This window comes from Rhipicephalus microplus, unplaced genomic scaffold (genome assembly GCF_043290135.1).
Source record: "Rhipicephalus microplus isolate Deutch F79 unplaced genomic scaffold, USDA_Rmic scaffold_108, whole genome shotgun sequence".
In the NCBI taxonomy this organism is placed as follows: Eukaryota; Metazoa; Arthropoda; class Arachnida; order Ixodida; family Ixodidae; genus Rhipicephalus; species Rhipicephalus microplus.
The window spans coordinates 234,499-259,035 of record NW_027464680.1 but is presented as its reverse complement, the minus strand read 5'-3'; the positions used below and the strand labels follow the sequence as shown (position 1 = coordinate 259,035).

Sequence of the window (24,537 nt, the reverse complement as noted above, 5' to 3'; positions counted from 1 at the left end):
AAAAAAGGAATAAGATGCCAAAGACTTGCATACTTGATAGAATGAACCTAATTGAAGCTCAAGTATTAGGCATCACGGTCCTTTCACTGCTTCTAGGATCGACAAGAAAGAGTAGCTTTAAAGTGGAGAGCAATGCAAAACTTTTTTCCAGCATGTGCTTACGTGTTTCAGCTATACAAAGTGGTCTTGATAGACAACCATAGAATTCTAAATTAGCACAACAGATACTGTTCTTGAACTGCCGAGAACACAAGTTCTACAAAAGCTGTTAATCCTGTGCATAAACCGTGGCATGATGAGAATGGCCGCAGATGCTCAATCAACACAGTTTTGAAAATCTGCTTCGAGCTTTGGGTATGCTCCAAGCATTCATTATATGAGGACTTCCACATGTGCTTATGTTTAAAGAACTCCGGACTAATATTACAGAATTAGCAAGCGAAGCCCACGCCAAAAACATAGCAAATTAAATTGCTTACCCCACAATCATTAGCACCATCTCCACACATCCCAACGTAGTACCTGAAATACACAAATGTGCATAGATGCTCATAAAACCTGCTCCTGCTGACAACAGCCTTTAATCCAGTGAAGATCACTTATATGCAATGGCGCTGTGGTGCCATCTGTTATGTATCTTTCTTGCGACCTGTGTGATGTCTCAATGACACTGGGTGCAAAGGCACAACACTACAAACTATCACTGCATACTTCATTCTTACACATGCCCCATACCTAACTGATGCCAGTTATACACATAACTCAGTCGTTATGTGTATAACGTGTGTACAAAGACCATGGCCACTCCCATAAAACAATCGATTTAGCAATTGATTGCCATTATTTTTTAAAAATACAGCCTTTAAGTGTCAGTTTGAATTAAAGAGGATGCAGATGTGCAATTCTCGAAAATTTGAATGTGAGCAATTCTGAAACTACAGTTAAACCTCGTTATAACGAAATTGGAGGGCCGCCGCTATTTGCTCGTTATAACCAATATTTCGTTATAGCCGTAGCGGGCATTTACCGCAAATATTATGCACTGTACTTACCCCCAAAATATAGCGGGCGAAATAGCATACCGCCGCACGGTGGTATGCAACAAAATAACCGCATTCCCAAATGAAAAGGAAAAAGTCATGCACCTGTTTTAATGCACTTCAAAATACACAGCTTGCATTTCAGGCAGACTTAGCTGCAAAGAAGTCCGTAATTGGACGTTGATGCATCTTCCTGATGCAAACGATGGCTCTCTCAGCTGCGGCCGCAATGCTCAAGCCATCTTCGCCGCCCTCGTGAGTGCCGAAGTAGCGGCGCAGTACGTCCACTGCGTCTAATGCCTCCGACGCCGTCGGCACGTTTGTCTCCTGTTCGTTGACAGAGTCGTCGTCACTGGTTTTGTTACGATCACTGACAGCGCGCACAATATTGTCATCCAGGAGCTGCTCCGTTCCCACCACTTCCGAGTCCGCACTCACATAGTCGCAACACGACTCGCTGTCAGGCACGACACCGGTGTCACGAAGTGCCGTCCATGATGCAGCGACTTCGTTTGATGTGGCAAAACCGTCCGGCACAGTGGGCTCGTCTGATGGCTCATCGCTGGCGTCTGGTGCGGCGGCAAATGAGGCGTGTCGAAAGCAGTTTGCGATCGTGGTCACCGTCACACTCATCCACGCCGCCTGAAGCATTTCGAGCGCAGCGTACAAGTCAACATCGGTGTCTCGCTTCATCCTCATGTTGAGCAGGAGCTTGTCTATCACACGCTTGCGGTAACCTGCCTCAGCGACATAATCAGGCCTTGGTCAAGCGGCTGTATTTTTGCTGTGCAGTTGGCAGGAAGGAACAGCGGCTCGATGTTTTGAAGCACGGCAGCGGTATGGTGGGCGGTGCAGTTATCTAAAACAAGGCACACCTTGCGGTTCGCCTTTGCCAGCTTCTCGTCCCATTCGCAAAGCCATTTTGAAAAAATCTCCCTGGTCATCCAGGCTTTGCGATTGGCTACGTACTTGACTGGGAGCTGCCTCTTCCCCTTAAAGCAGCGAGGGGATGCACTTTTGCCAATTACGAAAATTGGCAGCTTCTCAGAGCCGGTCATGTTTGCACAAAGTAGCGCAGTGATCTGCAGCTTACTTTGTTTGCCGCCATGGCACGGCTCGCCTTTGAGGGCTAACGTCTTGTGCGGCAACATCTTGAAAAAGAGAGCGGTTTCGTCCGCGTTAAAAATATCCTCCGCGCTGTATTTTTGTAGCAGCCGCACGATGTTTTCTTTCGCCCACTTGGTAGCCTCTGCTTCGTCGACAGATTGCGATTCGCCGCAGACCGCTCTCCCGACAATGTCGTGGCGCTCCTTGAAGCGTTGGAGCCAACCCGAACTTGCTACGAAGTTGTCATAGCCCATGATGCAGGCAAAGTCTCTCGCTTTTCTTTGCAGCAAGGCACCGCTCACCGGCAGATTCACGGCCCGCGCGTCAAAGAATCATTTAAAAACGGCCCTTTCGACCGCTTCAAAGGCAGGTGCCCTCATCCTCTTAGCGCTTCCTTTCACGCCACGTGCAACAGCGTCGATGATGGACTCCTGCTTGCTCAAGATGGTTGACAGTGTGCTCGTCGATACGCCAAAGTCTCTTGCCACGTTGCCTTTCTTGGTCCCCAATTCGACGGCTCTTATCATAGCCGCCTTCTGATCTAGCGTTATGCGCTTTCGCTTCCCGCCTGGCGCATTCATGTTGCTGGAATCACGAGCGCAGCACGATAAAAGATAAGGCGGAAGCGGTCGAAAAAGAGAAGAAACACGCACGCAAAAGCAACGCGGCTCACGTCAGCGAGCAACAACACTTGCAGAGAAAGTGACTGAAGAGGAAGGGGCAGAAGGGGCGCTCTTTTGCGCTACCCTCTAGGAACCGGTTACTCAAGGGGAAGGGGGTATGTAAGATTAGGAAGCGCACCTCAGCGCCATGAGAAAGGGGAGAGGGAGAATATAAAGAAGACACGAAAGAAAAGGGCGAGACATTCGCGGAGCGCTCCGCTGTCGGTGGTAGCCAAGCGGCGCACGTGCAGTGCCCTCTCCTCCGGAAACAGCGCGTGCTGTCTGCTTTGCACGCGTTGCTGGAGGGCGCGTGGCAGGAGTTTTGAACTGCTAAATACAGTTCTCACGTTGCGCGCCGTCTCAAATTCGCGTTATGCACTGTCGTGACATCGGCTCAAAATATTACTTCCTAACAAAATTTGTTCGTTATATCCCATAACAGGCAAATTTTTGCCTCGTTAAAACGAGGTTTTGAATACATTGGTTTGTATGGGGACTTTCAAGGAGAATTAGGATTTGCTCATTATATCCATTATTTCGTTATAGCCCATCTCGTTATAGCGAGGTTTAACTGTACTCTGACGAAGTTCAGGTTTGTGTACACCTGTAACAATAGGCCGATTCAAACTCCAAAATGTAGTTTACGCTGTACTTCCGTACAACTGTGTATTAAAGATGTATGTCACTGTTCAAGCTGCAGTGCTAGTGCCCTGTACACAGAAATGAAGGTAGCTTGCGCTAAATGCTAGCAGCAAGCTTCTAGAGGCATGCAAACAAGTGTCCATGGGTGAATTTTAATTCATGTGCTAAGCCACCTACCCCATCTCCTGAAGTAGTTCCACCAGCTGCTGCTTTTGATCAGGAGCCATGCGTGCAAACACGGCGCCACACACAGCCACCTGCAGATTTTCAAAAGCTCATTTCAATTCAGAAACAATGCGTAAATACAAAGAGAAATTAATGGACATATTAGTGGCATTTGCCGTGTAACCATATAGAAATCGCAGCATAAGCTCCGCAGATTAAGGTCTCGTGCAGGAAACACGTCTTGCATGATATGTACTAAGTACCTAGCGTATTTTCGTTCGCCTTGAGTTTATCGAGCCCACCTCCAGCATTGCAAAGTACTCGCCCATTTGGGAAAACAGTATCGAGAAACTACTTTATACGAAACTTAGAAACACCAGAATAAGCTAAATATGGCTTGTAAGGAGATGGCAGTCAACACCAATGTGAAATGGTTATGTGGGTGCTGGAGGGAGAGACATAGAGGCACCGTACATGACAAGGACAAAAATCCATGATTCAGTTAAAAATTTTTATAGACAAACCAGTCTGCATTAGCATTCTCTCCCTTGCAGGAGGCAAATTTCTTTAATATTTATCATGATATTTAGTGTACCAATATTCTCCTGGTACGTGGACGGGCTGTGAGTACTGTTGTGCATGTATTTACGGTGCCTTTGAACAACAACAACAACAACAACAACAATGATAATAATAATAATTAACATCCTAAAACCACAATATGAATACGAGAGATGTCGCTGTGACGGGTTCCGTAAATTTCGACCACCTGCATCCTTTAACGTGCACCTCAGGCACACGGACTGTGAGCGTTTAGCAAGCGTCAAAATGCAGCCGCCACGTGAGGGACTCGATCACGCAATCTTTGGTTCAGCGGTCAAGCACCATAAGCATTAGACCATCACAGAAGGTGCCCCCCTTGGTGTAATAATAAAAAAAAATACGTTCAAGGAGGAAGTGTGACTAACTGGTTTCATGGACAATGGCAAGTATACCAAGTCACGAACGCAACGTACAATAAAGGCAAGAAGCCCTCACCTTCTGCAGGACATCTGGATAGTGTTCACGCAGCACAGCGAAAGTCTTTCCCGTCACAGCAACAAGCGGATGGCTCATAGAGATGGAGGTCACGCCCTGATGTGCCCAACATGCAACAAAGAACAACATTTATGTCACAAAGCTGCGCATTAAAATGACAGCAGCATAGCTGTATTAAAGATATTTTTTACACAATTTTATCAGACAACATATTTTCAGTGTTAGTCAATACTGGTCTGTTCACCTTGTAGTAAATTTACGTTGTTGCTGCTGCCTTGGTTCTGAGCATGGCAGGAAACAATTGCAGTATTACATTCTCGTGATATAAATAAATAAAAAAAGAAATAGAGGACTGATGGATGGCTGCTGCAATAGCTTTATTGGAAGAGCAGGTTCTGCTGGGGCAGGTTCGCCTCCAGAGTGCAATAAGTTGTCTTTTCATTCACTTTCAATTACTGCTTGCCAAACTTGTACATGATACTTGAGTCTTGGAAACGTATCTGCACTGTGTGGTTTAACGAGGGTGCAGCGCCGCAGTTGAAGGGGCACTGACACCAATTTTTGAAGCTGACTTTACTACATCATACAAATCTCCTGTATATACAGACTGCTCTGACCAAGTGTGAGGCACAGTAAATTATAAGTTAGTTTGCCTTGACACTAAAGTATATTGTCCCCTTGCACACCTGCTGACATCAACACTAGTGAGACATCAGACTACAGTATCAATTCTGGTGACCTCACACATCTTCTGTGGCGACATCACGTACTAGAAGATGCAGAAAAATTGGACACCTTGCGAATTCCAGAGTGTGTTTGGCATACACCTGTGCCCATTGAGACAGGGTCAATCAGAACAGAATGCGATGCATACGTCTCTCTTCTGGCATGATTGGACACCCTGGGTGCAGTGATGCTATGGAAGCAAAACGCGAGCGCTGCAAAGTTCGATGCGACTGGAGTCCTTTGGCGTGCCTCACCGCCCACCTGACACTGTGCCAGGGCACGGACGGAAGGACGGACATGAGCACGAAACAGTAAAGGTTTTCACCTTAAAATGGCCTTTTGTTTGCCACCAAAGAAGTCACGAATCATAGGGGCCATAACGCCACGTCATATTGTGTGAGAATGCGGCAAGAAGCTGCTTCTGTGTCATGATGTCGGGGCACAGCAGTAACTGAGACTAGCTTTCAAAAAAAAAATTGCGATTAATTTTTCAGGATGTACTTATATTTACCAGTACACATTCAATACTCTTGAGGACCTGCTTTTTCATTTGGTGCCAAAAAAAAACAACAGCTTAGAATTTTTGTGTCAATACCCCTTTTAGAACTTGGCTGGTATACAGCAAACTAGGAATTTAATTAAGACACGAAATCACATTTTTTCTAAGTTAGTTTTTCTGATGACGTCACCCACAGTGTTCAGTCAGAGAAAAAAGTCACAGCTTTACCGCAAAGGCGAAGCAATGATCGCGACAGCAACAAATTGGAAGGCCACGCGCAGAATGACAAGCAGATCAAAACGTGCCCCGCATTTCTCACGCACAAATGAGGCACGAAACATACTCACAGGTACAGATGCACGCGAATAAGCATCTCGGTTGTTACTTCACTGTGTCTGAAAACTGTGCCCTTTTCGCAAACGGAGGCTGTGCAACAATTGCAGTGACCTTTGTGCGCCCCGTAACTACAACAGAATCATTCTAGTGCAAGCCCAACGCCAGCCAAGACGTATGATCCTCCCCACCGGGAGGATAAGGGCGCGCGAGAGTTCGTCCACTCCCGTCTTCTCCGCGGGCCAAAGCACGCGTGAGAGATGAGAGCTGCCGCGTGCTCATTGCGCCATCTTGCTGTTAATGCTGAAAACACGATAGTTCCCCCCCCCCCGAACTGCCCGCCAACAGCGGTAAGTGGTAGATAGAAACAGCTTGCTGTTTGAATGTTGAAAGAGGTGCCCCTCGGTGGCTCAGTGGTTAACGCCTTGCATTCATGGCGCGGAGGTCCCACGTTCGAATGCACCCGCCAGTCTTTTTCTGGATTTTTCTTCTTTCTTGCGTTTTCACATATATAGATACGTATACATATACGGTGAGTGATGGCGACGCCGATGCCGGCGCCAAATTCCAGCTGAGAGTGTCCATATAATTGCTCGCAAAATAAAAAACATTCCAACTTTTGCTGGTGTGAAATCGGGGCACGAGACAATGTGAGTGCATATACAGAGGAGTTGCTTTGTCACTTACGTTCGGGAGCATGTCACTGGCCTTGCGATGCGACTTGTTGGATGGTGGTGGTGCCTCGGAGGACTGCCAGCTGAGGACAGGCACCATGTCGGATGTGTCTGTGCTCGACGAGAGGATCTGCACCTCCTGGCCCCGTTCAATCATGTGGCAGTCACGTGCCACACTCACTGCCGTCAGCATGTTGTCACCTGGTGGCAGTGAAGGACGTCAAGGACATGGCGCATCGTTGTGTTACTGTCATGATGAAGATTAGCAGACTGTGGCCAGGCACTTAAGAGGCACAAATATGAGGTTGCACGAGAGGATACCTATGATGACAAATATGGGAGAGAGAGGAACAATCTACGTGCTCACTTCAGTTATTTACTGAGGCTGGCACTGCTCACACATCACACGGACAAACGACAACTGTGCTTGCTTAAGGAGTAATAAGAAGAGGGAGGATTTACACACTAGAAAAAACTCAATGCCTTTTCACTACGTCAGATTCTGAACTGGCAAAATATGATTGTGTGGAATCTCAAACAAAGAAAGGCACTTTGATGTGCATGTTCTGGAAACCAGTCCTAAAAGAAAATTCCTTCATGGGTCTACCAATCTCCATCAAGTTTGCTTGCAAATAACTGGTCATGACTGCATGGCCCACAGGGCAATCGATGAAAATATCAGGTGTACCACTGAGCCTAAACTTATGACGACTGATCGTCACCATGACAGCCTACACTATGTCTTCTACCACAAATCCTGAAGGACCCCATTTACCTCCAACTATAATGAGTGGGTGTCCTCACAAAGTACAGTGAAATTCTATGAAATTGAGCCTAGTAAAATATGTTTCATTAAACAGAAGTGCTGTCCACCGAGAAATGCGAGCAGGAGTGCAGCACTCAAGCACAAGGTTAGCCATATTAGAGGCAGTTCTTATGTTTCAGCAGCAACTGCAATTTTTAAGCATTTTCTGTTTACTGGCTGCATTAAGAAACATGATGCAAACTAAGAGATCTGTCTTGCATGAGGTTAAAGTTTGCAAAACAGTGCTGGAAAAGCTAACATAATGTAGCTGAATCTTCACGAATAAATTGTCAAACAGTGCTCGTTATAACTAAACCCTTCCTAAAGACAAAGGACTGAAAACAAATTGACCTTCCTTGAATGAAGCAGATTTAACAAAGCTGAATTCAGCAGACGATACCTACCTGTGACCATGATGGTGCGGATGTTGGCAGCTCGAAGCGTGCGGATGACGGAGGTGGTCTCCGGCTTAAGCCTGTTCTCCATCACCAACAGTCCGACAAAGGTGAGGTTGTTCTCGACTTCTTCCCGCGGTAGTCGGTGAACCTTGGCAAAACTCGATGTCAGTGGCCGGTGTGCCAGTGCCAGCACTCGATGGCCTAGCTGGGTGTATGATGTTAGCGTCTCTATGAAGTCCGGTGGCACTGTGAATGCAAAGAAGAAATGGCCGATGACTTTCAATGCTATGACAATCTATAATGAACATAACATTGTCTTTAAAAACGGTGAGTAAGCAGATGAAAATAGATGTTCCCTGAAACCTTCTCTGAGCTTAGGTAATCACCCCACTGTGTACATTCGGCATTTCACAAATGCTTGCACGTCAGCTACAGTGTTGCACAATATATATATTTTTTATTACTTCAATAACAGCATCATTACCAAGTTTGAGCATATTCCCAAGTTTCTTTTGCCTAGGTCACTGGCTGTGAACTACGAGCCATTAGTTGGGTGAAACCAAGTGAGAGAACTGATTGAAAGTGGCAGCCTTATTGAAGTGACTGCCACGAGCATATCAGGTGCGTATGACTTTTTGTATGTTTTCTACATGCTGCTTGATCTGTTAACGTTCGTGTCTGTGCATTAAAAATATTGCACAACTACTTTTCTGCTGCAATGAATGTGTGATATTCATTGATCTATGTGAATCATCTGGCCTACTTCAAATCTCCATCACAATTCATATCATGCATGTTAACACACACAGTTAGCAGTTTGGGTTGGCAGTATCATGCATATAGTTTATGCATAATAACTAAAGTGTGAAACACTTTCTTCCATTTGCCTTTTGTTTACACATATAAAGTTTTCATGCCCAGTCTTCTATGACCAGTAATGTGAAGCACTGATGCAACTGACTGCAAGTTTCTTGGGCAGTAGTCTCATTCCACTTCTGTCAGATTAAATGTCCCAGGCAACACGTGAAATGCCAACCTGTCTCAGACTTGGAGAGAGAGGCGATGGTCTCAGGGGCGCCCTTGCAGAATATGTCGAAGTGGGTCGACCCCAGCACACGAGTGACCACACTCATGCGCTGAAGACTCGAGGAGAAGGGGAACTCGCGCACTATGCCGACCTCAAAGGATGAAGGCACCTGCAAAAGAAGAACCGAATGACTCGTAGCAAACCAAGCTTAAGCATCAGAAAAGTACATTCACCATATTTACACGATTTTAGGTCGACCCAGAATCGAAAACTACTTCCGTGTGTAAAGTATTTCTGAAAATGATTCCCATGTACTTTTGCGAAGCTAGCTTTCCTGCACAACGTTCAAACACGGCCGTGAAGCCATCTTAATTCAATTATGTATTTTTTAGACATTGTAAATATATGTATTTTTAATTAGATATGCTCGTGCTCTTTTATTTAATTATTTTTCTGCCGTGCAACTTCAAGGGGGGGGGGGGGGGAGGTCGACCTATGTTCAATTCGACCTACGGTTATGTAAATACGGTAGTATTTTCATCCTGACATCCAGAATCTTTACTACAAAGAATGCTAGATATAAGTATTTGTTATTGTTACTGATCTCATCAATGCTTGTGCAGAACAGAGAGTTCCTTTCTACAAAGCAGCACTAATGCCCAAAGTAAACCATGATTCCGGCATCAAAACCAAGTTACTCTGGTAATGGCTACGTGGGTTCTTTTGCCAAGCATAGGCTACATGAAAACTGTAGGACATAAACAACCGTCTCTTTAGTAGCACGTGCTGTACAGTAGTTGCTTTCTAGAAAAAAGTCCACCAACTCAAACTGAATGAAAATGATCAGTGAAGCAGACCACAAACAATAAGCGTTCTCTAAAGTAGCAACAATGTATACCAAGTACAGTGGAATCTCGATGATACGATCACGGCTAATACGAATTTCCGGATGATACGAATTTTTTTGTGGTCCCTGCCGAGTCCCATTACTTTGCGATGCGCTAGAGTATGTTTGTTACGAATCGATTTTCTGCCCGCGTCGTTTGATACGAATGAACGCCGCCCCACTGACGGCCGCGAAATGGAACAGCGCTGAGCCGCGCGCCGGAATGCGCGCTGCACCGCCGGTTTGGCATTTTGCCAACGGTGCCTGCCACCAGCGCGTGGCGGCCTCCAACATTGGCGCGCGGCGTGCGCAATATCGGAGACCTCAGAGACCGCTTGCGCTCTTTGATTTCGGTTTAGGTTTAGAGATGGCGCTGGCCACGGTTTCCTTTCTTTCTCTTTTTTTGGTTGCGATGGCGAGGACGCGACGACGCGGCGGACTGCGCGGGTCAAGTGGGGCGGTGACGCTTTTGTTGCTGTTGTGCTTTTCCTCTTTTTCTGCGTGGCGTTGGACGGAGTGGCTGCAGTGCTGTGCTTCGGGCCGCGTTCTTTGTGTTTGCGACATTTTGCCTAGTCGCAACGAGCTATGTCTCGCAAGCGATAAGCGCTCTCCTTTAAGGAGAAATTAGACATCCTTCGAAAGGTCGATGAGGATCCTAAGAGAAAGAGGACGGAGTTGGCTAAGGAGCTAGGCCTTGCAACGTCAACACTGAGCACAGTTGTTGGACAGCGAGAGACCATAATGAAAAACGTGCTTTCGTTTAACGTCAACGCAAAGCAAGCGAAGACCGCTCAGCACGTGAAACTTGAAGAGACTCTCCTGACTTGGTTTAAAGAGGTAACAGCAGCTGGCGTGAATATCGATGGCAAAGTTTTGCGGGAGAAAGCCGACGAGTTTGCACTTGCTCTGCATATCGACGGATTTCAGGCCTCAGGTGGGTGGCTGCAGCGCTTTAAGACTAGGCACGCTCTCGTTTACAAAAGCGTCTGCGGCGAAGCGAAAAAAGCTGACGAGGCAGTTGTCAGCGACTGGTTAGAGAAGCTGCCGTCACTCATTGCAGAGTATGAGCCTCGTGATGTTTTTAATGCTGATGAGGCAGGTCTCTTTTTTAACCTGCAACCCGAAAAGAGCCTCTGTTTAAAAGGCGAAGCATGCAGAGGAGGCAAAAAAAAAGCAAAGAGCGTATTACTGTGCTCTTGTGCTGTAACGCCGACGAATTGGAAAAGCTTAAGCTGACCGTAGTCGGAAAGTTCCAAAAGCCCCGGTGCTTCAAGCGCGAGAGTCGTTTGCTGTGCGTCTATCGCGCAAACAAAAAGGCGCGGATGACGGCGGCGTTGTTTGAGTAGTTTTTGTCACTCCTGGACAGGAGGATGGCTTGTAAAAATCGGAAGATTCTTGTTTTTCTTGACCAGTGCACCGCCCACTCGAGGCAAGTAAATAAATGCTTTTTACGTACTTGTGCCTGGATGAGTTCACGTCTGACTCTTTGTTAATTTAGCTAGTTTTATTTGTTTCGATGATACAAATTTCGGCTAATACGAATATTTTTCGTGACCCCGTGAGATTCGTATCATCGAGATTCCACTGTACTTAAGTTTTACCAGCTCACTGCATTTTAGTATCTTCGGCTGCAAACTACGAGGTCAAGAAGTGCTTCTTGATACTGAAGAACCCTGCTTATATGCTCTACCATCGTACATCATTCTCCTGAGTGTAGTGTTTTTGGTGTTTTGTCCCAGCAAAGAATCTAGAGATAAGTACAGAAATCTTAATAAATGAACCCTGAAGGGACGAGGAAAAATATGCCTCGTTTAATATGAGTTTAACGAGAGACGAAAAGGGGCACGGAGGTGAAGTATGAAACCGATCACACTAGAAACAGTTGCTCTTTCAGCAGCAGTTCCATTCAAGAGATTTCCCTTTACTGAGAGTTTACTGGATATACTACGAACAGAGAGCTCTGTATTATTCACACGTCGTTCCTACAACATTTCTGCCCTATAAGGTGCAAACAGTCACTGTGCTGGATGCGCTGTGGAGTAAGATAAACGAGGTTGGTGATGTTAACTGCCACAGGGCCATCTAAGTACTCGAAAAGTCTGGTCATGGAAAAAGTGTGAAAGAAATGCCACGTGTTGTGTCTTGCGACCCCTGGTGGCACACAAAAATGCCAGTGCGGTAAAGGTTCCTCTAAGTGTCACTGGGTGGAGATAGGCCTCTCCAATGCCTGTTTGCTGCAGCCAATCCGTCGTAGCCATGCCAGCCATGTGACCTGTGTCCCACGAACAAATCACTGTCTGTCCCCCTCCATAAAACACAACCTGCAATAAACGTGAGAGCTCAGTCTCCTGTCAGTCTCCCCGAAGTCCGGTCTACGTGTTGTCACTCTACCCACTCTCTTGTTGCTCGGCCTCTCTGCCGGCCTGCCGCAGAGTTACACCATGCTCCTGCTCAGACGCAACACTGGACTTCCATCAAGGACTCCTTTACGCCATACACAGATGAACGAGTATGTTGTTCTACGATGAAGCTGTGCACAATGCATCTGTTTTATTATTTAGCAGCCCCATTTTCACTGCTTCTTCGAGTTACATGTCTCCCGGTTACTTACTCTTTTTTTTTTCTCACCACGATCTTGCGAGAAATGCATTAGAGGGCTATACCGTAAATGTGCTGTCATGTGAAACAGTCACTAGAATAAAGAAAATGTTTTAGCAAAGTGTTGAGAAAATGCAGTTCAAACCTCAGACAAGTCTCCGGCGGCATTCAAAGAAGGCACAGATGGTGTTTTTAAACTGCTGGCAGGTCCTGGTCGCACAACTGTCGGTGCGATGATGTCGTACTTTGAGTTATCGTCGATGTCTGGCTCCTCCAAAACCTGTGTTTAGATGCAACATAGAGCAAAAACTCATTGCCCATTTCAGCCAATAAAAAATAAGCAGTGCTAACACCAGTTGAGTGTCACATAGTAATGACATAAGATGACTTTCTCCACAAGTTTTAGCTAAATAAAAAATTGATGACTATGCACCAGCCAAGGTTGTTTCTTATTAGGGCTTAGAACTGACAACCACTAAAAAAGTCCAATCTACAGCCACATGCAAGACATGACTGCCAATAATTAAACAGGGCAACTTCATCTGCATTTGATATGACTAAACGAACTTAATTCCTGGAACTTATTCCTGGTTATTTACAACACACAAAACACCCTAACAGCTTCTTCAAAAATATATTAAAGATCAAAGAGCACAGAGCCAGCAAAACTCTTGTTATTATTTTCATTTCTTCAATGAATAAATGAATAGGCTTCCTAATTCTGAATATATTTACATATCCAAAACCAAAATAGAATCTTGAGACACATTTCAATGAGGGATCTGGACTAATGTGTTATTTAGTATGCACCTAAATTTGAACTGTGTGCTTTTGCATTTCATCCACATCAAAATGAAATCGATGTGGCTAGTGATTGAACACGTGCCCTCCTATTTAGCAGTGCAGTAACAAAGCCGATCAACCACAACAAAGAATAATGAATTGATGAATCAATACAGGCAGAATTATGTTGTCACTAGTTTAACCATACAGTACAGACTATCTTTAGAAGGGGATCAAATGAAATTAAGCAAATGAACATAGCGAAGTAGTGTAGATGTAAATATAGTACTAATCTATGTGACGCACCCAACTGGTGGCCTCGAACATCTTGAGATCAAGTGGATCACCCGACAGCTGACGGTCAATGACTGTAATGGAGTGGCAGGTGGCCATGCCTTGGAGCAGCAGAGAGTCCAATGGAAGCTTGCTTGGGTTGGAAACCTGTTCCTGAAATCTGAGAGCAACAGGAAACAACACGAGATTACATCAGACACTGCAAAATGGTCAGGCAGACAACATCGAAGCACTCAGTACAGCTGAGTTTCTTGAAACTCCCACCTTGACAAGCGAAGCTAGCAAAAATCTGTTCCCTTCATTGTAAAAACAAATGCAGCCTTTGGGGCGTCTTAAAGTCTCACAACAATTCCCATCTTGCTCACTTGTTTGAAAGTTTGGCACTCGCCACTTTTTATGAAGAACGCACATCGTTAGCAACCTGGACGTACTGAGCACGTGACAACGATGTAAGAAAAGTAGGCTTGTGCGAATAGTGAATTTTAGGTTCGAAGCAAATTCAAAGCGAACACCTATATGACGTATATAGAAAAATGGGCATGTTTATTACGACTTTTAATAGGATGCAAGTGATAACCTGTAAAATACGCAACATTATTCAATACAACTAGAATGTATAAACCGACAAAACAAGCTTAAAAAAATGATTAATTGATTTGAGGATAATATGTTCATTTAAAGGGACCATGCAACAGCTTTTCAAGTAGCTATGGAATGTATTCACTAGAGAAGTTTATTGCTTGATGAATTAACCGTTGCAAAAATTTTTCTGATCTGTTCAGTATGAGTGGAGTCGCTTCTCTCTTCTCGTCTTGATGAAAGCACTTGAAGCAAAGCCGGGAAAGATGGCATAGAGAAAGAAAAGTCACGTGCATGTCGTGACCTTAAGCACTCTCTCTCTCTCTCTTTTTTTTTTCCTTTGAATACGCAGCTTTTCAGTGCAATTGCGCATGTGCGCGTGGACATGTCGCGGCCATCCGCAGCGGCCCCAGTAACGACTGAGCAATTTTTGACAATGTGGCGTCATTTGCGAGGGAAGAGAGCAATTTTTATCTGACTTTGGGAATTTATTGTGAATTCCAGGTCACGTGCTGCGCTATTATATTTACCTCGCGTGTTGTCAGTAGCCTCGACCAGCGATCGGCAGCGTTTGCTGACTATGTTCCAAAAGTGTTGCAGGGCCCCTTTAAATTTGAAGTAGGGCTTTGCGGCAGGGCAAGTTTCTTCTGGACAAGTGCTTTCACAGCTTAGCACTACAATACTGCAGTGAAACCACCTTTACAAGAAATTGCATGCGGTTTAGTATATACATCTATTCGTTTATGTTGAATACTTTGAAATATTCGATAATTTAAATTCGAATCGAAACCAATTTGAATACTCTACTATTTGTTTGAATATTCGAAGCATTCAAATATTCACGTAAGGCTAAAAAATAATGTATGAAAGATCAATGATGATTATTGTTGCATCTCAAAGAGGTGTTTCAAAGGATGCCATTGTTTTCAAACTGTTTTGGGCATTGGCGTCTTGTGTTGTCAGAGCAGTGTCCAAGCTGGCCAGCATGGCAATGTAATTTGATTTAACTGATCAAATAGAGACTTTGTAACTAGGAACAGAGTTGCAGCCTTGCAGCAAACAAACTCTATTCAATGCAGTTGAGCTGCAGCGATGTGTGGCTCAGAAACAATTAAGTCCTTGGAATCGTCGTGCACATCACTCACCTGCCACCACTGGCCGGGACAACGCCCCACAAGTCCAGCCCTTCTTCGGTTAGCGTGCCAGTCTTGTCGAAGCAGAAGCAGTTGATACAGCCCGAGATGTTGATAGAGCGCGGTGAGATGCAGTAGATGAGTGCCCGTCGCAGGCGCGACTGGGCGAACACGATGCCGATGGTCATCGCGGCTGGCAGCGCGGGCGGGATGACGATGGTGACCACGTCCAAACTGCGCACTATGATGTTCGAGACGGGCACACCTCGAAGAGACTGCGAGAACAACATTTTGGAGGGAACAGGCCAATGTGGTTGGAGTGATGACTAGAGTGAACATGAAATCGGGTGCATTGAAACGTGGCCAGAATATCTCTCTCTGTGTTATGTATTTTTGGAGCCAGTTTAGCAGTTCGCACAGTGCTTCGATTTATAACTTAAAAGTTCAAAACACTAAATATTGATGAACGACTACAAAAACTCTTCAGTTAAATAAAATTGAAAAACTCCTAGGCTTTTTTTAAGCATACACAACTGAAATAAATAAAAGCTATTGTCAGTTACGCTTATCATAATCAGCTGCTTCCACTATAAGCCTCCAATCAAACATCATAATTTAAAATATTTGCCAACTCTTGCACTGTCAACAGAAAATGTACCTCGTGGGGATGGTAAATACAGCACGCTATGTTTTTATACAGCAGCAACGATGAAAAACAATGAAACTCCTGGACAGCCACAATGAAACAAGAAATATGAATACCATCCAGCTTGACCAAAGTGAATCTTCATGCAGCTTATGCTTACCTTGAGCACAATGGTATAGATGACTCCTATGCTAGCCAGGGACGCGAGGAACAAGAGGAAGTTCTTGATGTGCCGGTTAAACTTGAAATCAACTGGCTTGGGGAACATGATGGAACGCACAAGCTCTCCCTTGGCTGTCAGAAAGCCTGAAAAATTGGAATGGAAGGACATGAGCAAAGGACAAAGTATGTGGTCCAACAACTTGAGCCCCATCAGCAAGTGAGTGACAGTGAAAAGAGATTCACAACAAACAAAATCATGGCATCCTTACTTCTTTCTTAGTAGAGTCGATACATTAATTGGGCTCTGATTAATATAATTTTTTTGCAGTCAATTCGATCGCAACCCAACGATTACAACCAACACCCCATACTTTCTGCGGGCCCGGATCCTCACAGCTTCGATAGTGGAATCGACGCTTGCCTGACATGCTGAGACTGCTGGTTATTCAACAGATGTGGGACACCACTGGTGAATCTAATATAAGCAGTACTGGTTGGTTAGGCAGCACTTAGCGTCAAAAACATGTCAGACATGCCATCTGTCGAAGCATCTATATTTTCTGCCATCTGCAGCAAAACTTCGATAATTTAAAGGTAACTGAGAGCGAAATATCACATAATTCGCTCTACTGTAACAAACATATTTCCAAAAAAAAAAATGGTACCAATTCATATAAAAAATTATTGCCCATCCCGATCATACACCATATCAAAATTATACTGGCAGTATTTGCAATGGCCTAACATCAGAGCTAGCCTAGCCAGCTACACTGCCATTGTCATTAGACTCTATTGACAATAATGATTCCAATGGTCATTCTGATGACAATGCTGATGACAATGCTGATGACAATAGCCTAGACTGACTTTGATGGTAGGCTGTTTCAAATGCCCATTAGAAGATGGCAACCAAAAACTCTGACAGCATAAGTTCTTGAACAGCACCGCTTTCAGTCTGATCTTTCTTGGCATTCCAATGAATAGCACTGCAAGACAAACTAGCGAGGGGGTTAGTCTACGCATAAGCTATGGCACACTTTGTGACTGTTGCAAAGTCAAGTTGAGCTTCAGCTTATTGGTTACATCCATTAATGATTAGTCACCAGGTACTTAAGTGCAGAGTTGTTAAATAAGCACAGATTACCAGAAAGCTGTGGGCATAACTAAAGATATGTGCTCTTTCACAGACCGTAGCAAAGTGCTGTCCAAGAGTGATGACAACAAGCACAAAGTGAACAAGCTTACATTTCAGAGCTGCAGGCATGCTACTTTTTTCACACTGAAAAATTCAGTGTACGTTCAGTTGGTACTTGTGTTTAACAGCTCTAATGCCACTTCTACATTAGTTTTCCACTTGAACCCATAACAATGAGATGCACTTTATTTCAGGGATGCATTTAAATGAAGATAATGCGCCAATTCTGCCTGCAGAGCATTTTGGCTTTTTTTTTCTTCCATGGAATCTATCAGGACCGAAGTTGTTGACTATATTCGAAACCACAAAAATACCATCCCAAATGCATTAAGGATGAACACAAAGCTGTCTGCTGTAAAAAGAAAATACTCTATATAATACGAACATAAAATGAAAATGACACCAGAAAATGCAACCGTAAGCAAGGAGAAACATTTGTGGTAAAAGCAGTCCTCAATCGCGGGAATCGTGCCACACATGGCACAACTTCCTGCACTATCGACATGTGGCAGCATGGCACAAACATTGTGTCGTGCGTGTTGTGGCTTTTCCTCAGCACGAGAGCCCTAAATTCACATGTCGAGAAGGATGTTTGAGCCGATGCACAAAACGCATGGATACCACGTTTTCCCCAGCCATGAAATGCAAAATAGCACCTCCTTCAACATTTTGCCATGCTTGCTATTTTATAGCTCACCATTGCTACCCTACTTATCTTGTCTTCTGAACACATTACCTAGGTAATTTGAATTTGACCGATTTTGTGTCTTGTCAATTACAGGCGATAGACACGAACAACGCAAACGTCTGCTATAAACTGAAGAGTTGTGCTATGGCGAAAAGAAGGTGACTTCATGATTTATCTGTGCACGCAGTCTACAGATGTGGCTCGATACGACAAATAAACTGACGAGCTAACTGTTTAAGCATTTCTTCATTAATAATTAGGATAGCTGAAGCCTGGCTCATGCACACACTATAATATTGACACGTGCGGTTCTTTTGGTTTACGAAGGAAGCCGCTATCACTTTCTGTTAAGCGCAACGCAGGCCGCGTTTGTCTTGTGTGCCACTCTGGAACGCGTTGTGACGCGTGTATAGGGGACTGACACGTGCGGTTCTTTTGGTTTACGAAGGAAGCCGCACGTGGCTGGACGGGGGCGTACGGTACATGGACCGAGAAGCACCTCCACCAGATGTCACGAGGTTGTGATACACGCAGCACTTGAGAGGAAGTACGCAGGAGTCAGGGCGGTGTCAGGCGAACTGTTTATTGGGCGAACTTGTGCCCAGCCAAACAGGGCCAAACACAACTCACAGCAACAGCGGCGTGAACAGTCGTCGGCCGACGGAAAAAAAAAGACCCCCCAGTGGCGCACTGCGCCGGCTTTTATACACGCGTCGTAACGCGTTCCAGGGTGGCACACAAGATAAACGTGGCCTGCGTTGCGCTTAACAGAAAGTGATAGCGGCTTCCTTCGTAAACCAAAAGAACCGCACGTGTCAGTCCCCTATATACGCGTCACAACGCGTTCCAGAGTGGCACACAAGACAAACGCGGCCTGCGTTGCGCTTAACAGAAAGTGATAGCGGCTTCCTTCGTAAACCAAAAGAACCGCACGTGTCAATATTAACATACCAAAAATGAACTATAAGGATTGTTTCCTTGCTATTATGTCTACGTATAACATGCCTTGTGCTTTCTATGATGAATTCTTAGGAAGCAACATTCTGCAGTTCTATGTGCGACACTAAAAATTTACGGCGTTGCCCTAACCAGCGCCATGAGCAGCGAGTGGTAAGAAATGCCTGAACTCACCCGTGCGAACAACGACAGCCTCAACGTTTTCTGTGCCGTAGAAGCGCGTCTGAATGACTCTAGTGCCGCAGAAGAGCGTGTGACGACTGTGCTCTTTCGGGTGGTACATAATGTCCAGAGCTGGCTGTGAAGCTCCAGGATTCGGCAGCGGTGTCTTCACGACTGGTACACTCTCGCCTGCAAAAGAAGCACAATGCAGTTTACACAACTTTAACCTACTTTAGCCTAGTTAAACCATGCAAAAGAAAAAAAAACATTTTTTTGCAGCTAAATATGCTTGTATGAGAGCTAAGAACATCCAATGCTACTGTTGTGCCGTTCCACTACCCCAGGTAAAATTTGAAGAATGAATTAAAAAAGGTAAGCTGGGATTCCAGTATAAAGAACAATACAACAGTTCAATGTTTGCATGTTTGCACACAAAACAAACCCAGATTTGCTAAGTGAACCACTCTCTTGTGTCATGGCAGCCAGCGACACATTCAACATTGAAGAGATGGCGATTTCAAGTTATGCCTATGAATCTGTACAGCACCACATGAGCATTCTTGAAGCACTTGCCTTTCGAAGAACTGAGCATTCGAAGCACATTCAAAGAACCGAGAACTAAATGCATTTTCCTAAATGACGACATGGGTTATTGCCACGTGGCCACATGTGATGTTCCAATTAAAATTTGTCTCTATTGAGCAACCTGTTTAGATTCACCATCTTTAGTTTGGCAAGTCACAAAATCACAACAAGAAGCTATAAGAGGTCAACAGCAGTTCATGACATAAACTTAGGAAAGTGGGAACAGTGGACTTTGCCAATATAATTGAATGAAGATACACAGTGAAAGTAGAATAGGCTTCGAAAATCTAATTCTATGTCACACATCTTTATAATCCTGAAGCAACAGGCTCGTAATTAAAGTAAACTTTTAGTAAATGAAAATCTGTTTTAAACGAAACTCCTGCTTAAATCAAACACATGCTTCTGACAAGATTGGTTTCGTTCTGGTATTCTACAACCCAGGCGATCTCTTGGTAAACGGAACTCCTGTTAAATGGAATGCATTTCCCTGGTCCTTTTAGGTTCCGTTTAAAGGGTGTCTACTTTATTGACATGTACATGCGTTATACGTTGTTCAGAACAACTGATGATCCTGAAAATGGTAAGCAAGAGCTTTGAGTATTATTGGCAATAGAGTAGTGACATCACTAAAAGATGTTACTACCAGACGCACAGTCGAGTGCAGAAGTCTAGAGGCCATGAAAGTACCGGAGAAAAGGTGTTATATGCAAGAATTCCATGCAAAGGAAAAAAAAGATATTTTAGAGTTTATTTCACCACACCGAGCTTTCACTGCACGAGCCATATAACAAAGTTTCAACCATGAAGTAGGGATGAAAATAAAAGCTATAGGCCAACTTCAGGTTCAATAACTTGGTTATGGATGAGTTATTATTTTTATGTGGGCACATTGACGAACTGAAGCAATCTTGGCAAAACCACTAGATGCCAATCATCCTCATCATCATCATCATCAGCCCGACTACACCCACTGCAAGGCAAAGGCCTCTCCCATGATCCGCCAATCAACCCGGTCCTGTGCTTTCCATTGCCACGTTATACCCGCAAACTTTTTAATCTCATCAGTCCACCTAACTCTGTGTCTCTCTTTCATGCGTTTGCCTTCTCTGGCAATCCTGTCAGTTACCTTTAACGATCACCAATTATCCTGTCTACGTGCTACGTGTCTGGCCCATGTCCATTTCTTTTTCTTGATTTCAGCTATGATATCCTTAACCCCCGTTTGTTTCCTAATCCACTCTGCTCTCTTCTTGTCTCTTAAGGTTACACCTATTATTTTCCTTTCCATCACTCACTGCATCGTCCTCAATACAAGCTGAACCCTCTTTGTAAGCCTCCAGATTTCTGATCTGTAGGTAAGTACTGGCAAGATACAACTGTTATATACCTTCCTCTTGAGGAATAGTGGATATCTACCAGCCATGATTTGAGAGTGCTTGCCAAATGTGCTCCACCCCATTCTTATTCTTCTAGTTACTTCAATTTCGTGGTTCGGGTCCGCGATTATTACCTGTCCTAAGTAGACATATTCCTTAACAGCTTCCAGCGCCTCTTCACGTATCACAAAGTGCTGTTTTCTGCCGAGATTGTTGTACATTACTTTAGTTTTGTGCATATCAATTTTCAGACCTACTTTTCTGCTTTTCGTGTCCAGTTCAGTAATCATGAACTGTAATTGTGCCCTGAGTTACCCATCAAGGCAATGTCATCAGCAAATTGCAGGTTACTAAGGCACTCTCCATTAACTTTTATCGGTAGCTCTTCCCCATCTAGGGTCCTGAATACCTCTGTAAACACGCGGTGAATAGCCTTGAAAAGAGTGTCTCCCTGCCTTACACCCTTCATTATTGAGATTCTTTTGCTTTCTTTATGGAGAACTATGGTGGCTGTGGATCCTCTGTAGATTTCCTCCAGTATGTTTATGTAGGGTTCTTTGATGCCCTGATTCCGCAGTGCCTGCATTACTGCTGATGTCTCGACTAAGTCAAACGCCTTCTCGCAATCTATAAAAGCTATGTATAGGGGTTGGTTGTTGTCACAAAACGAGCGCTCAAAAAAGGGCGCGCCGCCAAATTCTCGCGACGAAGCCGAGAGGTCAACGATAGAAAAAAAAAAAGAAAGAAAACAAGCATCCAGAGACCCCCCCCCCCCCCCCCCCCGGGGCGCGCGTCCCTCGTTCTTCGGAAGCGTGGATTCACCGACGGGCCTGCTCGGCCGCCGACACGAGGAGGCCCTAGAATCTTCTAGGGCCTCCTCGTGTCGGCGGCCGAGCAGGCCCTAGAAGATTCCAGATGGAAAGGGGCGTGGTGATGCCGGGTTGAGTCATCCGTCGCGGACGGCTTTCGAACCGTCTTGCCCTCTCCCCAGCCTTCGCTGCGTAGCGCGCCGACGAAATGATGAGAACTTTCTGGAATCTCGCGCGGAAGGTATTTAATCGAGCAGCCGAGATGAGAGATCAGGAGAAGACGGAAGTTAGCGCCAGAGCGCGTAGGGTATTCCACCGTGTAGTCGGCGAAGGTTTTGTCCGTAGAGACAAAGCAGGAGAACAAGATGATTTCCACCTGAGGGGTGGCGACTCGATTGATTGATTGATATGTGGGGTTTAACGTCCCAAAACCACTATATGATTATGAGAGACGCCGTAGTGGAGGGCTCTGGAAATTTAGACCACCTGGGGTTCTTTAACGTGCACCCAAATCTGAGCACACGGGCCTACAACATTTCCGCCTCCATCGGAAATGCAGCCGCCGCAGCCGGGATGAGGGGTGACGACTCGAGCTACAGGCAAGAGTGTGTGTTTACCGCTATTGAGCGAAGACGCGTGGCAACAGCTGCGTGTGTGAAGCCGACGTGTTTCCGACGAAGAAGTTTGAAGCTTGGAGAGCGGCCGATTGAAGACGCGAGGTTTCCTGGAAGAGAAACTTCGGCGAGGTTTCCTGGAAGAGAAACTTCGAGGGCAGCGGAACGACAACAACGCTGGACTTTGAGTGAGTGATTCTCGGAAGAGTATCATCCAGACTTTTGTTCCAAGAACTTTGGACTGAATAAGTTTTCGAACTCTTTAGTCTTTAAGTGTCTTGGTTGTTCGATGCATGCGACTGCATTGTAGTGCGTATTGTTGTCTGTGTCCGTTGTTTCGAGTGTGGCTGATTGTACTGTGTAGTACGTTGTTTGGTTGGTGACATATTGTATGCAACTATTGTGGAGTGTGCATTCTTGTGTATTGTTTTCGATCTGTCATTATTGAGAATATAATTTTGTTTTGTTGATCAACTCTCGGCTCTCACTTGTTCTTTGGGCCACAGCCGGCGTCCGCTGGCGCGCCAAAAAGGACCACTTCTAAATTGTCCACGCTTTCGTGGTGCGGTTCGGGGGGCTGATACTTCGGCGCTTGGAATTAGCCCGGCGATCGCCTCCCGAATTAACGGGGCTCATGACAGTTGTATTCAGAGCATTTCTCTATTACCTGATTGATAGTATGAATATGGTCTATTGTGGAGTAGCCAGTACGAAATACTCCTTGGTCCTTTGTGTGATTGAACTCTATTATCACCTTAATTCTATTCGCTATTATTTTTGTAAATAGTTTTTAGACAACAAAGAGTAAGCTGATCGGCAGCTGATCGGCCTGTAATTTTCTAAGTCCTTGACATCTCCTTTCTTATGAATTAAGATGATGTTGGCGTTCTTCCAAGATTCTAGTACCCTTCCTGTCAAGAGACACTTTGTATATAAGGTGGCTAATTTTTCTAACACAATTTCTCTGCCATCTTTCAGGAGGTTCGTTGTTACTTTATCCTCACCAGCGGCTTTGCCTCTTTGCATTCTTCCTAGGGCTTTCCTTACTTACTCTGTCGTTACTGGTGGGTTGTCGAATTCTCTTGGACTATTATAGTTTCTCCCAATACCATCCTGGTTCTTTTGACTTCTGTACAGCTCTCTGTAGAACTCCTCTGCCATCACGACTATCCTATCCATATTGGTTATGACATTGCCTTCCTTGTTTCTCAATGCACAGATCCGATTTTTGCCTATGCACAAGTCTGCCTTCGCAATGGTCTAACTGCCAATGGTTTAACTCTTATCAATGGCAGATGAGATTCGAAAAAAAAAAAAAGAAAAAATTGCATTGATATGTAGCCTAGGGCGATGACATAGGCTTTCAAGGCTGATTTCAAATATGTAATTAGTTTCATGGTAAGTTGCAAAGTTTTTGTTTTATGCCATTACAATGAGTAAAGTATGTATATAGTTTGTTCTGGACAAAGTTTTCTGCCACTAAGCTTTTATGGTTCTGAGCTATTAATGGCTCACAATGCTCTACATTAACTGTAAAATGCAAATAACTATCAAGAAAGTGCATATACGACATTTTAATAGACAACAAAAATTTTATATAAACATTCTTAGAATCTTCAGCCCATACTAAATGCTTACTTTATGTTCATAATAATTATACAAGTCATATCAAGTTTTAAAAAAGATAATTGCACCCTTCACATGTTAAGCAATATGTGGGCAAAATGTCAACCCGATCGGGCTATCAGAAGTACCAAAAATATGATGTCCAAACTCAAGAAGTTGCCCAAAAATGGACCCCGAGAGAAATACATTTCAGTGATATAAGTGAAAGCTCATCTACATGGAAAAGATACGTATTTCAAGACGATTTCTCCATCATGAGAGCTTGGCAATCATGGTCATCTTCAGCATGTGGCTTTAGTGAACCCTTCAGGCGAAATGCAATGGC

General features: G+C 44.6%; 1 protein-coding gene across 2 annotated transcripts in view; it reads right to left on the bottom strand.

The window, feature by feature from the left end:
• LOC119161628 (polyamine-transporting ATPase 13A3-like) overlaps window positions 1-24,537 on the bottom strand; it is a 157,132-nt gene that overhangs the window by 18,566 nt on the left and 114,029 nt on the right. For both annotated transcript variants that reach the window (XM_037414197.2, XM_075885290.1), the window contains exons 11-21: window positions 19,212-19,388; window positions 16,196-16,341; window positions 15,402-15,664; window positions 13,690-13,837; window positions 12,746-12,880; window positions 9,126-9,285; window positions 8,096-8,335; window positions 6,900-7,087; window positions 4,655-4,750; window positions 3,629-3,708; window positions 480-522 (exon numbers count right to left, since the gene is read on the bottom strand). In XM_037414197.2, the coding sequence (XP_037270094.2) occupies window positions 480-522; window positions 3,629-3,708; window positions 4,655-4,750; window positions 6,900-7,087; window positions 8,096-8,335; window positions 9,126-9,285; window positions 12,746-12,880; window positions 13,690-13,837; window positions 15,402-15,664; window positions 16,196-16,341; window positions 19,212-19,388 (1,676 nt within the window). The remainder of the gene's footprint in view (window positions 1-479; window positions 523-3,628; window positions 3,709-4,654; window positions 4,751-6,899; window positions 7,088-8,095; window positions 8,336-9,125; window positions 9,286-12,745; window positions 12,881-13,689; window positions 13,838-15,401; window positions 15,665-16,195; window positions 16,342-19,211; window positions 19,389-24,537) is intronic.